Raw genomic sequence first — 14,094 nt, 5'->3', positions numbered from 1 at the left:
GGAGAAAAGGGAGTTACTCAATTGGGATCCCAGTTGTTTGGAATAGATGGTGTTGCTGAATTTTGAAGCTTAATAGGAAGCCACAATATCTGGAGAAATGGTGTGACCTCAGCCATAGAGGACAGGCGCAATATTGAACCGTTGTTGCTACCGGTCAAGGACCTTGGTGCTGACCACCAATACTCCACTCCAGCTTCCTGAAGTAATCGAGTTACTGAATCTAAAGGTTTTATCTAATGTAGCGTGGTTCTGTTTAAGTATTTGAAAAATGTGAGATGGGAGGATTCAAGAGCATATGACGTGTTACCCTGTACACCTGCCCTAATAAATTTTTTGACCTACGTTGCTCAATAACATCCCAGAAAGTTGGTGGGGAAGCTTTTGCAGATTTGTTAATTTGAAAGAACCCAAGCCCTATGTTTTTTTGGCTGGGGTAGGTAAAATAGCGAAGTAGTGAGGTACAGTAGATAATGTGGTAATTTGGTTGAACAAATGAAGTCTGGTATGCCCCTCTATTCATGAGCTTATGTCTGGGACTATATGTGTGGGGTAGCTGATTGCGATGTGTTGTGTGTATGAAGTATACCTGTGGCCTTTGTGCATAATGTTATGGCAAATCTAAGTGTTATGACTGTGTGTGTATGATGAATGTCTTCAGCTGGTGACTGTAACAGGGTGAGTAAAGTGGTAACTGTAGCAGGGTGAGTGTAACAGGATGAGGGGGATGGTTGAGACAGGGTTGGGAGGGTGAGTGTGACAAAATGAGGGGGGTGAGAATAATAGCAGGGTGATTGTGACATGGTTGTAGGAGGAAGTGTGATAGGATTGGAGGAGGTTAGGGGACAGGGTGAGGGTGGCATAGTTGGGGGGGAAGAGGTATCACATGGTTGGGGTCAATTTGCCATGGTTGGAGGAGGGAGTGTGATAGAACAAGGGGAGGTGAGGTTAATGTGACAGGGTGAGTGTTGCAGAGTGTCAGGACTTGAAGCATTAATGTGACAGCCAGAGTGTGGCATGGTTGGGGGGGATAGTGTGACCGGGTTTGGTGTGTGTGGCGAATTGGAGGACATGTGGGGTGAGTGGGACAGAGTGATAGAGGATGAGTGTGACATAGTTAAGGGTTTTGTGTGATAGTGCATGAGAAGGTGAGTGTGACAGGATTGGGGAATTAATATGATAGGATGAGTGTGGCTGTGACATTGTGCGGAGCTGTGACAGGGTGTTAGCAGTGACAGGGTGTGTGGGGTTCCAGTGTTCCAGTGGTCTCGCTCCCTGGTGGTCCAATGGGCTGGCTCTTCGGCCTGCAGCTCCGCCGTGTGCAAAACTGCAGACCATGTGGTAAGTTTCTCATGATCTCCAGAAGTGTCAAAGCGTTGCTGTGGTAGCCCATGTCAAAGCTCTGATTAGCTTGAGATCGTGAGATACCTCACTCTGCAGCTCTGCACCTTACAGAGTTACAGACTGGAGATTGCACCGGGCTTACTGTCAGGCAGACTGAGCGAAGGCGCCTCTCATCTGGCGGCATAAAGGGCAAGCGGATCACTGTTCCTTACGGTAATTAACTTGGCCGCGAGGTCCCAGTCAGCGCAAAGCCTTAGATGGCCACATAAGTTGCCTAGTTAGAGAACCACCTCTGACACAAAGTGTGTGAGGGAGCAGTGAGGAGCAGCAGGAACATCATCTCTCCCTCGTCGCCTCCTTTCTCAACTACTCCCTCCCTGAACACTATATATTTCTGCATAGTGGGCACCTATCAGCCAGGTAAGCAGTTGCCTTCTCTGCCTTAATGGATATCTGCCTGTCTACGGGGGAGCTAAGATTGCCACCCGGCCATCTGCTGGGTCCACTGTGAAAGGTGGAAAACAGAGAGGAGCACACACACGATCTTAGCAACCCCTGTATTACAGCCACGGTCTATTGTTTTAGTTATGTCAAAATGTTGTGGAAACTAGTCCTTGGTTTTTTGTTGTTTTTTTTCTTTTTCTTTTTTAGTTTCCCTTGTTTTTCCCTCTATTGCTCACTCTTCAACTTCTCACTTGATCTGTGTGCAAAGGGTTAATATATGGAATCTGATGGCCATGGCAGGGAAGGGAGACAGAGGCACTAATATGGTCATTGTAGAGGGGCTAATACTGACATTGCAGCGGGTAATTGGAAAAGGGATTAATAGTGAACATCTAATTTAATATGCAAAGAGCCCGCCCCTAACAGTAGTTTATCTTCTAGTTTAACCCCTTAAGGACGCATGACGGAAATTTTCCGTCATGCTGGTCCTACCCTTAAGGACGCATGACGGAACATTTCCGTCATGCAGTATTTTTCCAGCAGGGTCTATTACCTTGCTGGTAACTATGAGCCCCAGGTATCATTTGATTCCTGGGGCTCCCCTCTTTCACCTGGGGCCAGAATTAGTGTCCCCAGACTGACTGATGCTCTGTTTGCAGAGCTCAAAGTGAGCGCTGCAAACAAGCATTTAAATGGGGCTTTAAATCCCCACTATTACAATTTGGTGTGATCAGGGTTAAATCCCTGCTAACACAAGGGAGTTCCAGGTATCAATGGAAACCTGGGGCTCCCCTCTATCAGCTGGGGACATTTTTTGTGACCCCAGCCTTTTTGATGAGTTACATGCAGTGCTGGAAGTCAGCGCGGCATGTATCTGCTTAAATAGGTATTTAAATGCCTATATCTAGATTGTGGTGTAAGCAGGGTTAAATCCCTGCTCACACCAGGAAACCCAGGTATCATTAGAAACCTGGGTCTCCCCTCTGTCAGTTGGGGTCATTTTTAATGTCCACAGACTGACAGCTGAACTGCATGCAGAGCTCAAAGTGAGATCGGCATGCAGCTGTTTAAATGGGGATTTAAATCCCCATAGAGCACAATGCAGTGTGAGCAGGGTTAAATCCCTGCTCACACTAGGAAACCCAGGTATCATTAGAAACCTGGGTGTCCCCTCTGTCAGCTGGGGCCATTTTTAGTGGCCCCAGGTTTTTTGATGAGCTGCATGCAGAGCTCAAAGTGAGATCGGCATGCAGCTGTTTAAATGGGGATTTAAATCCCCATAGAGCACAATGCAGTGTGAGCACGGTTAAATCCCTGCTCACACTAGGAAACCCAGGTATCATTAGAAACCTGGGTGTCCCCTCTGTCAGCTGGGGCCATTTTAGTGGCCCCAGGTTTTTTGATGAGCTGCATGCAGAGCTCAAAGTGAGGTCGGCAAGCAGCTCTTTAAATGGGGATTTAAATCCCCATAGAGCACAATGCAGTGTGAGCAGGGTTAAATCCCTGCTCACACTTGGAAACCCAGGTATCATTAGAAACCTGGGTGTCCCCTCTGTCAGCTGGTGCCATTTTAGTGGCCCCAGGTTTTTTGATGAGCTGCATGCAGAGCTCAAAGTGAGGTCGGCAAGCAGCTCTTTTAATGGGGATTTAAATCCCCATAGACAGCAATGTAGTGTGAGCAGGGTTAAATCCCTGCTCACACTAGGAAACCCAGGTATCATTAGAAACCTGGGGATCCCCTCTGTCAGTTGGGGCCATTTTTAGTGGCCCCAGACTTTTTGATGAGCTGCATGCAGTGCTGAAAGTTAGCACTGCATGTAGCCATTTAAATCCACAAAGAACACTGCAGCTGAGTGATCAAGCTCAGCTACAGTCATTCTCTCAAGTGATCTGGTACTTGGGAGACCCCCAGGGTCTGAACAAACCCTGGAGGATCACCCTCTATGCCCAAATGCCATTCTGATCAGTGCTGGGCATTTTTAGTTGCCCAGCACAGATCGCATTGCATTGGGAATAATGTCTTCAATGTAAGAGATGGGAGACTGCAATACTGAAAATAGCCAGTAGATGGCAGCAACATACCACTGTGTTTTAGTTTAAAATCCCTTTACTAATATCAGCACTGATATTAGTAGAGGGAAACCTTTGGGATTAAGATTAAATTAAGGATTACAATTAAGGATTATTATTCGGTTTAGCATAAGTACTAGATTTATTATCAGGTCTATTACTGGGTTTATTATTAAGTTTATGTTTGAGATTAGGTTTATAATTAATTGTAGTATTGGGATTATGTTTCAGATTAGGATTCAGATTATGGTTCAGATTAGGATTAGGGTCAGCACGGGCATCCCTTGCTGAATATAGCAAGGGAATTCCTCGGCTGACACCAGCAGGGGGAATCATTTTAACACTATTGCTAAAGGTAGGATTGAGATTTGGATTAAGGTTATAATTAGGGTTACACATGGGATTACGTTATGGGTTAGGATTGTGGTAATGGTTTATTATTAGATTGAGGGTTAGATTTAGGATTAGGATTTGGTTTAGAATTAGGGCTTGGTTTGGGATTAGAGATTTAGATTAATATTAAGATCGCTACTTTCCAAAGATATGGGGTATGCATATGGGGTATGCATATGGGGTATATTTGTACTGAGAAGATGTTGCTGAGTACAGCTAAGATAATTTTATGACAGTGGGAAAGAGGATATTTAAAAAATAATCATCAGAAATACTATGTGTATGTAAAAATGTTAAAATAAAAATGAATACCACAAACTTTGAAACAAAATGGTAACAAAATGTCACTTCAATAAAGCTTATAATATTTTATATGAGGGTCCCCATGCATTGGTGGCGTTATTTAAATATATGAGCGACTAAAATGCCCCAAAATGAAACAATGACCATTCGTCAATTTGTCATTTAAAAAAAAACTGTAATGGGCCGGGTATGATTTTAGCCCTGTATTTTTTCACAAAAACCTGGCTAAGGTGTACAAAGGGGGTAATTTTGTACTCAGGAAATATAGCGGAGAATAATTTTGTGATTTAATTTACAGTAACATATATCAAGTTTCCAAAATTAACTACTAAAATACAACATGTGTGTATAAAAATGCAAAAATAAAACAATATGATAACATTTGAAAGTAATTGGTGCTAACATAACTGTATAATAAAGCTCAAAATATACCATATGACATAGCCCGTGGTGTCTACTTTCACAAATGGTATGCATTTATGGAGTAATTTTAACTGTCAAACTGCTACAATGCCCTAAAATGTGATATAGACACACCAAATCCATTTATCAAAATTCTAATTGTAAAAACTGTAATGGTCAGGACTCGTTTAAGGCACTGTAGCTTCACAGGATAGTGTCAAAGACATACATTGGGGGTATTGTTTTATTCAGAAGAGTTTGCTGAGCATAATTATGGGGTTTTGATCACAGTGGCACATACCAGACTTGAAAAATGACCCCCAAAAATGTAATGTGTATGTAAAAAATGCAAAAAAAATATTTTACCACAAAGTTTGACATAAACTGGTGAAAAAATGGCATCACGCTAAGGCACAATATATACCATATGAGATACACTGTAGTGTCTACTTTCACCAATGGTAGGTCATTGAGGGATAAATTCAACAGTTAAACTGCTACAATGCCCCAAAATGGGACTTGCTCCATCAAATTCATCTATCAAAATTATCACTGTGAAAACTGAAATGGTCAGGTCTCTTTTATGGCACTATAACTTCACAGGATCGTGGCAAGGACATAGATTGGGGGTATAATTTTACTCAGTTGATATGGCTGAAAACAATATGGGGTTTTCTACAGCAGTAGTATATATCAAATTTATGAAATACACATTAAAAATCCTTGTTTTATGTGTGTATGTTAGAAATCTGAAAAAAACACAATTTTACTACACGATTTAGCAGAGATTGGCAGCGAAATGGCTACGTAAAAAGTGTCAGAATACCCTTTGGTAAATAGCCTGTGATGTGTGCTTTATATAAATATATACTTTTGTGCAGCAATTTTGCTTTCTGTGATGGCTATTAAGCTTACAAGACAAACATGCCAAATTCTAAAATTGCTCCACATTAAAAAAAGTTTTTACTCCTTGTATTTTGTGACCTGTAACTTTCAAAATAAGCTGAAATCCTAGACATATTATGTACTCTGAAAATCAGAACAACTAATTGAATATTTTTTAAATTACTTTCCTTAAGCTGCACTTATTATACACACGTTATTATTGCCTAAACTGTGAAAAAAAACAATTTATTTCATTTTTTTTTCATTTTTTTTTATTTTTTTAATAATAAATAAGAATTTATATATGTATATGTCACATCAGATTAAAGCCATTTTTGTCCTTTAAAAAACTATATATAACATGTGTTGGTGTAATAAATAAGAAAAATGCAAACAGGTTGAACACAAACAGCAAAAAATGCAAAAAATGCTTGTGTCCTTAAGGGTAAGTCCAGTTTTTGAAGCTGAGTCCTTAAGGGGTTAAAGCTGTCTGTGCAGCATGTTATTATAGTTGTTATGTTGTATTAACAAACATTGTCTAGAAAATATAAACAGTAGCAACAGTGGCTGCAATTTAAACCACTTGAACTTGTCACAGGAAGTAAAATACACTTGTAGTGCTTTTTTTATTTTAATGTTTTTATCACATAAACATTTGCACAGGTGTAAAAGAATCCAGTACAATCTACATTATGTAAGCATTATGGGCAATTTAAAGACACTTGCTGGGAATTTCTGCAACTCTTTATGTAACTCTTTGACTGCTGGATTGCTGGAATTACTCAGTCATTCATTTTAGTTGTAGTTCATTAAGGTATATAGGCACTATAATCAGTCCAACTCTGGCTGCACAAAGGAACATTAAACAAAGTGTGAAATGTTGAGAATTCACAGTGAACTTAGGGTGATTTTTAAGTTCTAGGCCATAATACTTAAACACAGTTTTAAAATTCACATTTAGTTCCTGGCAATTTTAGTGAGTTTATTAACTAACCCAGTCACATTTTGTAGACCAGAGAATGTATCAAATCACGGTACCTGCATTAATTGTTGACCTTAAAAGGAGTGCTCCAGTCATCATAAGGGCTTCATCAAAGTGAAGGAGCTCCCATGCACTTTCATACCTAAAGGGGTCAAATCCTTACCGAACAGTTTAACTCCAAATGTTGCTTACAGCGATAGATCCCAGTTCCCCCAGCAACATCCAGTTTCCAAAACTGTGTTTCTGGAAGCGCTGAATGCCACCGACAGGGGTGGCGCTACTTGGCTAGAGTGGTCAGCTGGCACTCTAAGCCAATCAATAGCTCCACATTCATATAAAGCCAGATGCCACTGGGAAAACTGGAGATCTTGTGGTGTTGACATTCTTTTGGGGATAAACCGGTCGTAAACAGTCTCACCCGTTCAGGTAAAAAAATCCATCTGGAACTCGTGGCAACATAACAGCATCATTTTTATGAAGTTGTTATGGTAACCGGAGTGTTCCTTTAAAATGACCTACACATTTTGCAGGTTTATTTGGCTCAAGTTCACAACAGACTGGTGACAGTCCTTTCTGCATTGCAGTTAGAAAATAAAATATATATAGCCTCAATAACCACACTCCAGATAATCTTCTTAACCCCTTGAGGACGCTACACGGTTCAGGACCGTCATCGGCATTTTTCCCTTGCCGACCGACGACGGTCCTGAACCGTCCTAAATTTAAAATGTACTTACCCGATCGCCGTCGTTCCCCCGGCGGCGATCGGCGGTGCTCCCGGTGTGGGGAGACTGCCTGCAGCCCAGACAGTCTCCCCATGGCGGTTTAGGAACCCTGGGTCCATGTGATCGCCCAACAGGGCGACCACATGGTCACAATAGGTGTCTTAGTCTCTGCCTGCAGGGGGACTGTCTGTGCTGACAGGCAGTCTCTCTGCATGTGTAAAATCAAAGAAAAATTTAAAGTGAAAGTTAATAAACAAAAAATATTATTATATATGTGTATATATATGATATATAGACATATATTATACCTATATAATATATGTCTATATATCATATATATAATGTCATGCTAAGTGTATTTTTATATTAATATGTACATATATTAATATAAAAATACACTTATAATTAATTTACACACGTATATATATAATATATATAATAACTATATATATTGTATATATATATATTATAAAATACGAATAATAAATAATGTAAATTAAATTAAAACAATTAAAAATAATAATAAAAATAAAAAAAATTATATATCTATACGAAATTTTATTCTAACTGTATTTTGATATTAATATATATATATTTATATCAAAATACACTTAGAATGAAATTGTATATATATATATCTATGTATATATAAATAAATAAAAAGAATGCAAACTATTCATATGTCCATATACAAAATTACATAAATAATTATATAAATATACACGTAGACTTCAAATATATAAATATGCATATATATTTAAATTCTACGTGCGTATTTATGTAATATTTCTACATAATTAAGTTATTTTATTGATTGCAATTTAAGGGACCTGCCTGCCAACCCAGGCCAAAAGTCCAGAGAATTTAATTTGCTATCACTGTATTTTACCCTGTAACGTTCTACGACACCCTAAAACCTGTACATGGGGGGTACTGTTTTACTCGGGAGACTTCGCTGAACACAAATATTAGTGATTCAAAACAGTAAAACATATCACAGCGATGATATTGTCAGTGAAAGGGACTTTTTTTGCATTTTTCACACACAAACAGCACTTTTACTGATGATATAATTGTTGTGATACATTTTCCAGTTTTGAAACACTAATATTTGTGTTCAGCAAAGTCTCCTGAGTAGAACAGGACCCCCCATGTACAGGTTTTATAGCGTTTTTGAAAGTTACAGGGTCAAATATATGGGTCAAATATTTTTACATTGAAAATGGCCAGGTTGGTTACGTTGCCTTTGAGTGCGTATGGTAGCCCAAGAATGAGAATTACCCCCATGATGGCATACCATTTGCAAAAGAAGACACCCCATTTGCAATACCTTGGGTTATGTCCAGTCTTTTTTAGTAACCACTTAGTCACAAACACTGGACAAAATTAGCGTTCAATTTAGTTTTTTACTTTTTTCACACACAAACAAATATGAACGCTAACTTTGGCCAGTGTTTGCGACTAAGTGGCTACTAAAAAAGTCTGGACATACCCCATATTGAATACCCTGGGTTGTCTACTTTTAAATAAATATGTACATGTGGGGTGTTATTTAGCAATTTATGACAGATAATAGTGTTACAATGTCACTATTGATACATTTTAAAAATGCATGTTTTGAAACCGCAATATCCTACTTGTACTTATAGCCCTATAACATGCAAAAAAATAGCAAAAAGCATGTAAACACTGGGTATTTTTGAACTCAGGACAACATTTTGAATCTATTTAGCAGTTTTTTTCATTCGCTTTTGTAGATGAGTAAAAGATTTTTCACATAAAATTCAAAAAACGTGTATGTTTTTCAATTTTTCATCATATTTTTTCATTTTTTTTAAATTAAATTACATGAGATTATATAAATAATGGTATGTAAAGAAAGCCCCTTTTGTCCTGAAAAAAAACAATATATAATTTGTATGGGAACAGTAAATGAGAGAGCGGAAAATTACAGCTAAACACAAACACCACAAAAGTGTCAAAAAGATGCCTGGTCGCAAATGTACAACATCGCAAAAAAAGTCCGGTCCTTAAGGGGTTAAAGCAAATGCCAATACATGCAAGATAAAAACAAGATTGAGCCTCAGCCAAATTTAACATGAACTGTTAGTGCACCTAGGCACTGGATAAAGACGGGACATAAATCCATATTAACAGCTCAAAACTTAAACTGTATCAGGCAGTGTGATCAACCTACCTGTTGCATGGACAGTTGTTAAGGATTGTGCTCTCCCCTCCACAAGACATTAATTTCTCGCCCATATGTTGTGCTCTAAGAGTTAAATAATGTTGATTTTCTTCCAGAGACATACGTAGGTGCCGTAATTTCTTCTATTCTTTTAACTGCTGTTAACATGGGCTCTCCAGTTTTGTTTAACAAAGCACACTTCCTGCCCTAGTGTCCTAAACACAGATTATTTTCACTCCGACTAGTATTCCGTAGAGTGTATACTGTATCTCTGTACTTCAGTCACTCTTAGTCACCACATTCTTCTTGGGTCACATGAAACCCTCACTTGACACACCCTATATAGAGACAGTTGTCATTTGCCTTGTACCAGCCCACATAGCAGCACAGGGAAATTACACAGTTTTACTGCCTAGGTACAGGGAACTTAATGATGACGTTTTTTTTATGTGTATTTTCTTAATTTTAGTCGCACAACTTTTTTTTATAAACCAGTCCAGCTTTAGTCCACATTAAGTGTGCACACAGCATTTAATAAGATGTTAAAACAAGAACTGAACACTAAAATACATTAGTTCTGCTTAATGCCTTTTCAGGACCACAACAAAGCGTTTCCTTTTTTAAAACAGAAGTGTAATTTTGAAGAGGTACAAGATTTTTTGTGGCAAAAAAGGCAGAATCAAGTTTTCCACTCCTTCCCGTGTAGAGTGTATTTTTTTCCAACTTTTTTTTTTCTATAATTCTTTCTCTTTCCTCTTTCACTCAGTCACTGTGTAATTTATTTTGTTTATCTTGTCTGATGTCAAATGTTCTATTAAGCTTTTTCGAAGAGAAATAACGTCATTGACATTTGCATTTGTGACCAATGTCCTTTCGGCACTTTTGTCGTGCGTTCATTCTACCACAATTTTTTGTGTAATATTGAGAATTGCATGTAAATGTGTATTCACAAATAAATATGCACTGTGGCACATTGCCATACAAAGAAACACACATACACTGCCACAGATGCCCACAGACACATACACAGATTCACTCTGAGAGATACGCACAGATTGAAATATATACACCGTTACATTGACACATACTGATATACATGCACAGATTAATATACACAGAACCACAAATATTGATATGCTGATACTGATATTTTACAGATACATAAAATGTGCGGCGGGACCTCATGGCACTTCCTATTATTATTATTATTATTATTATTATTATGTTATTATTTATATAGCGCCAACAAATTCCGCAGCGTTTTACAATGGGTGGACAAACAAACATGAAGTTGAAACCAGACAAGTTGGACACACAGGAACAAAGGGGTTGAGGGCCCTGCTCAATGAGCTTACATGCTAGAGGGAGTGGGGAAAAGTGACACAAAAGGTAAGGATAGAGGCGGCTCTCTAATTAGGCGATTTAGGCGACCGCCTAAGGCCTCGCGCAGTCAGGGGCTTCGCGGCCGCCTAAATCGCCTGAGGGCAGACTGACATGTCGGGTTCTTGGTCTACAACCGAGGACCCGACACAGGAGGGGGCCCGGCGGCACAAAGGGCAAGCCGCCGGGCCCCCTCCTGTGTCGGGTCCTCGGTCATAGACCGAGAACCCGACATGTCAGTCTGCCCTCAGGCGATTTAGGCGGCCGCGAGGCCCCTCCTTTCAGTCCACCCGGGGAAAGAGCCAGCCTCAGTCTGCAGCTCCGCCGGGTGTGAGCTGCAGACTGAGGTCTCGCGATCTCCAGCCAATCAGAGCGTTGCCGCGGGTTACCACGGCAACGCTCTGAATGGAGATCGCGAGACATTCCCCATGTGGTCTGCAGCTCTGCATCCGGCAGAGCTGCAGACCGGATGCCCACTGGACGACCAGGGAGCCATCCAAGACACTGGACCACCAGGGACAGATTGACCCCACTGGACCACCAGGGAAAAAGGTACATTTTGACCCCCCCTCACCCTGCCACCCCACCTGTCACCCCCTGCCACTTCACCCTGTCACCCCCTCACCCTATCTCACCCTGTCACCCCCTCACCCTATCTCACCCTGTCACCCCCTCACCCTATCTCACCCTGTCACCCCCTGCCACATCACCCTGTCACCCCTTCACCCTATCTCACCCTGTCACCCCCTGCCACTTCACCCTGTGACCCCTTCACCCTATCTCACCCTGTCACCCCCTGCCACTTCACCCTGTGACCCCTTCACCCTATCTCACCCTGTCACCCCCTGCCACTTCACCCTGTCACCCCCCTCACCCTATCTCACCCTGTCACCCCCCTTCACCCTGTCACCCCCCTTCACCATGTCACCTCCTTCACCCTGTCATCCCCTCCTCACCCTACCTCACCCTGTCACCCCCTTCACCCTGTCAGCCCCCCTCACCCTGCCACTTCACCCTGTCACCCCCTCACCATGCCACTTCACCCTGTCACCCCTTCCTCACCCTACCTCACCCTGTCACCCCCTTCACCCTGTCACCCCCCTCACCCTGCCACTTCACCCTGTCACCCCCTCACACTGCCACTTCACCCTGTTACCCCCTCACACTGCCACTTCACCCTGTTACCCCCTCACCATGCCACTTCCCCCTGTCACTCCCTAACCATGCCACTTCACCCTGTCACCCCCTCCTCACCCTATCTCATCCTGTCACCCCCCTCACCCTGCCACTTCACCCTGTCACCTTGTCACCCCCTCCTCACCCTGCCACTTCACCCTGTCACCCCCCTTCACCCTGTCACCCCCTCCTCACCCTACCTCACCCTGTCACCCCCCCTCACCCTGCCACTCCCCCTCACACTGCCACTTCACCCTGTCACCCCCTCCTCACCCTATCTCACCCTGTCACCCCTTCACCCTGTCACCCCCTCACCCTGCCACTTCACCCTGCCACCGCCCTCACCCTGCCACTTCACCCTGTCACCCCCTCCTCACCCTGCCACTTCACCCTGTCACCCCCTCCTCACCCTGCCACTTCACCCTGTCACCCCCTCCTCACCCTGCCACTTCACCCTGTCACCCCCTCCTCACCCTATCTCACCCTGTCACCCCCCTCACCCTGTTACTCCCCCTCTCCCTGCCACTTCACCCTGTCACCCCCTCCTCACCCTATCTCACCCTGCCACCCCACCTCACCCTGCCACCCCACCTGTCACCCCCCTCTCAAGCTGCCACCCCACCTGTCACCCCCTGTCACCCTGCCACCCCACCTGTCACCCCCTCTCACCCTATCTCACCATGCCACCCCATCTGTCACCCCCCCTCACCCTGCCACCCCACTTGTCACCACCATCTCACCCTGCCACCCCACCTGTCACCCCCTCACTCTGCCACTTCACCCTGTCACCCCCCCTCACCCTGCCACTTCACCCTGTCACCCCTCTCTCACACTGCCACCCCACCTGTCACCCCCTGTCACCCTGCCACCCCACCTGTCACCCCCATCTCACCCTGTCACCTTGCCACCCCACCTGTCACCCCCTAATACTGTCACCCCCTCTCACCCTGCCACCCCACCTGTCACCCCCCTCACCCTGCCTCCCCTCTCACACTCTCTTACTCTGTCGCCCCTCTTACTCTGTCGCCCCCTCTTACTCTGTCATCCCCCCTCTTACTCTGTCACCCTCCCTCTCATGCTGTCACTCTCCCTCTCATGCTGTCACCCCCTCTCACTCTGTCACCCCCTCTGTCTCTTCCCTCTTACTCTGTCACACCCCTTACACAAATGTAACCCTCTCACACTAATGTCACCCCCTTACACTAATGTCACCCCCTCTTACTCTGTCACACCCTCACACTATGCCACCTCCCTACACTATGTCATTTTCCCCACGCACTCTGTCACCTCTCTCCGCACACACTATCTCTCCCTCTAAACAAACAGGCACCACTCTCCGCACTCTGGCACCCTCCTGCTCTTTTACACTCACCCTGCCACAGTTACTCCTTTACTCACCCTGTCACCCCCTAAAGGCAATCATTCTACACACTGTCATAAAACATAGCTTCGCCATGAACTTCATGCCAAAGGCCACAGGCAGTACACAAACATACACATGCTCAGAGAAACATACATACATGTACAAAGATACTCACTGCCAGACACACACAGGTAGACAATGCAACGATGTATACAAAGACTAGTTCTCTATATCCAGTGCTGCAAGCTCCCCCTTCAATATATCTACAGCTTCTTATACACACACAAGTCAACTGCAATTTTTTTCCAATAATGGTGTTAGTGGGGGCCTCATGTATGAGTTTCGCCTAAGGCCTCGCCAAGTCTAGAGCCGCCACTGGGTAAGGATAGTATTAGACTAATAACAGTTGCAAGAGAGGAATCAGTCGGGAGCTATTAACAGT

At 43.1% G+C, this 14,094-nt stretch overlaps 1 protein-coding gene across 3 annotated transcripts in view; it reads right to left on the bottom strand.

Moving 5' to 3' along the window:
• Nucleotides 1-9,990, bottom strand: part of LOC134615563 (NACHT, LRR and PYD domains-containing protein 3-like) — a 72,781-nt gene extending 62,791 nt beyond the window's left edge. For all 3 annotated transcript variants that reach the window (XM_063460106.1, XM_063460107.1, XM_063460108.1), the window contains exon 1: nt 9,743-9,990. In XM_063460106.1, the coding sequence (XP_063316176.1) occupies nt 9,743-9,855 (113 nt within the window). In that variant the 5' untranslated portion in view covers nt 9,856-9,990. The remainder of the gene's footprint in view (nt 1-9,742) is intronic.
• Nucleotides 9,991-14,094: the final 4,104 nt, after the last annotated feature.

Source organism: Pelobates fuscus, chromosome 6 (assembly GCF_036172605.1).
Source record: "Pelobates fuscus isolate aPelFus1 chromosome 6, aPelFus1.pri, whole genome shotgun sequence".
NCBI lineage: Eukaryota > Metazoa > Chordata > Amphibia > Anura > Pelobatidae > Pelobates > Pelobates fuscus.
This window is presented reverse-complemented; position numbering and strand designations above follow the sequence as displayed.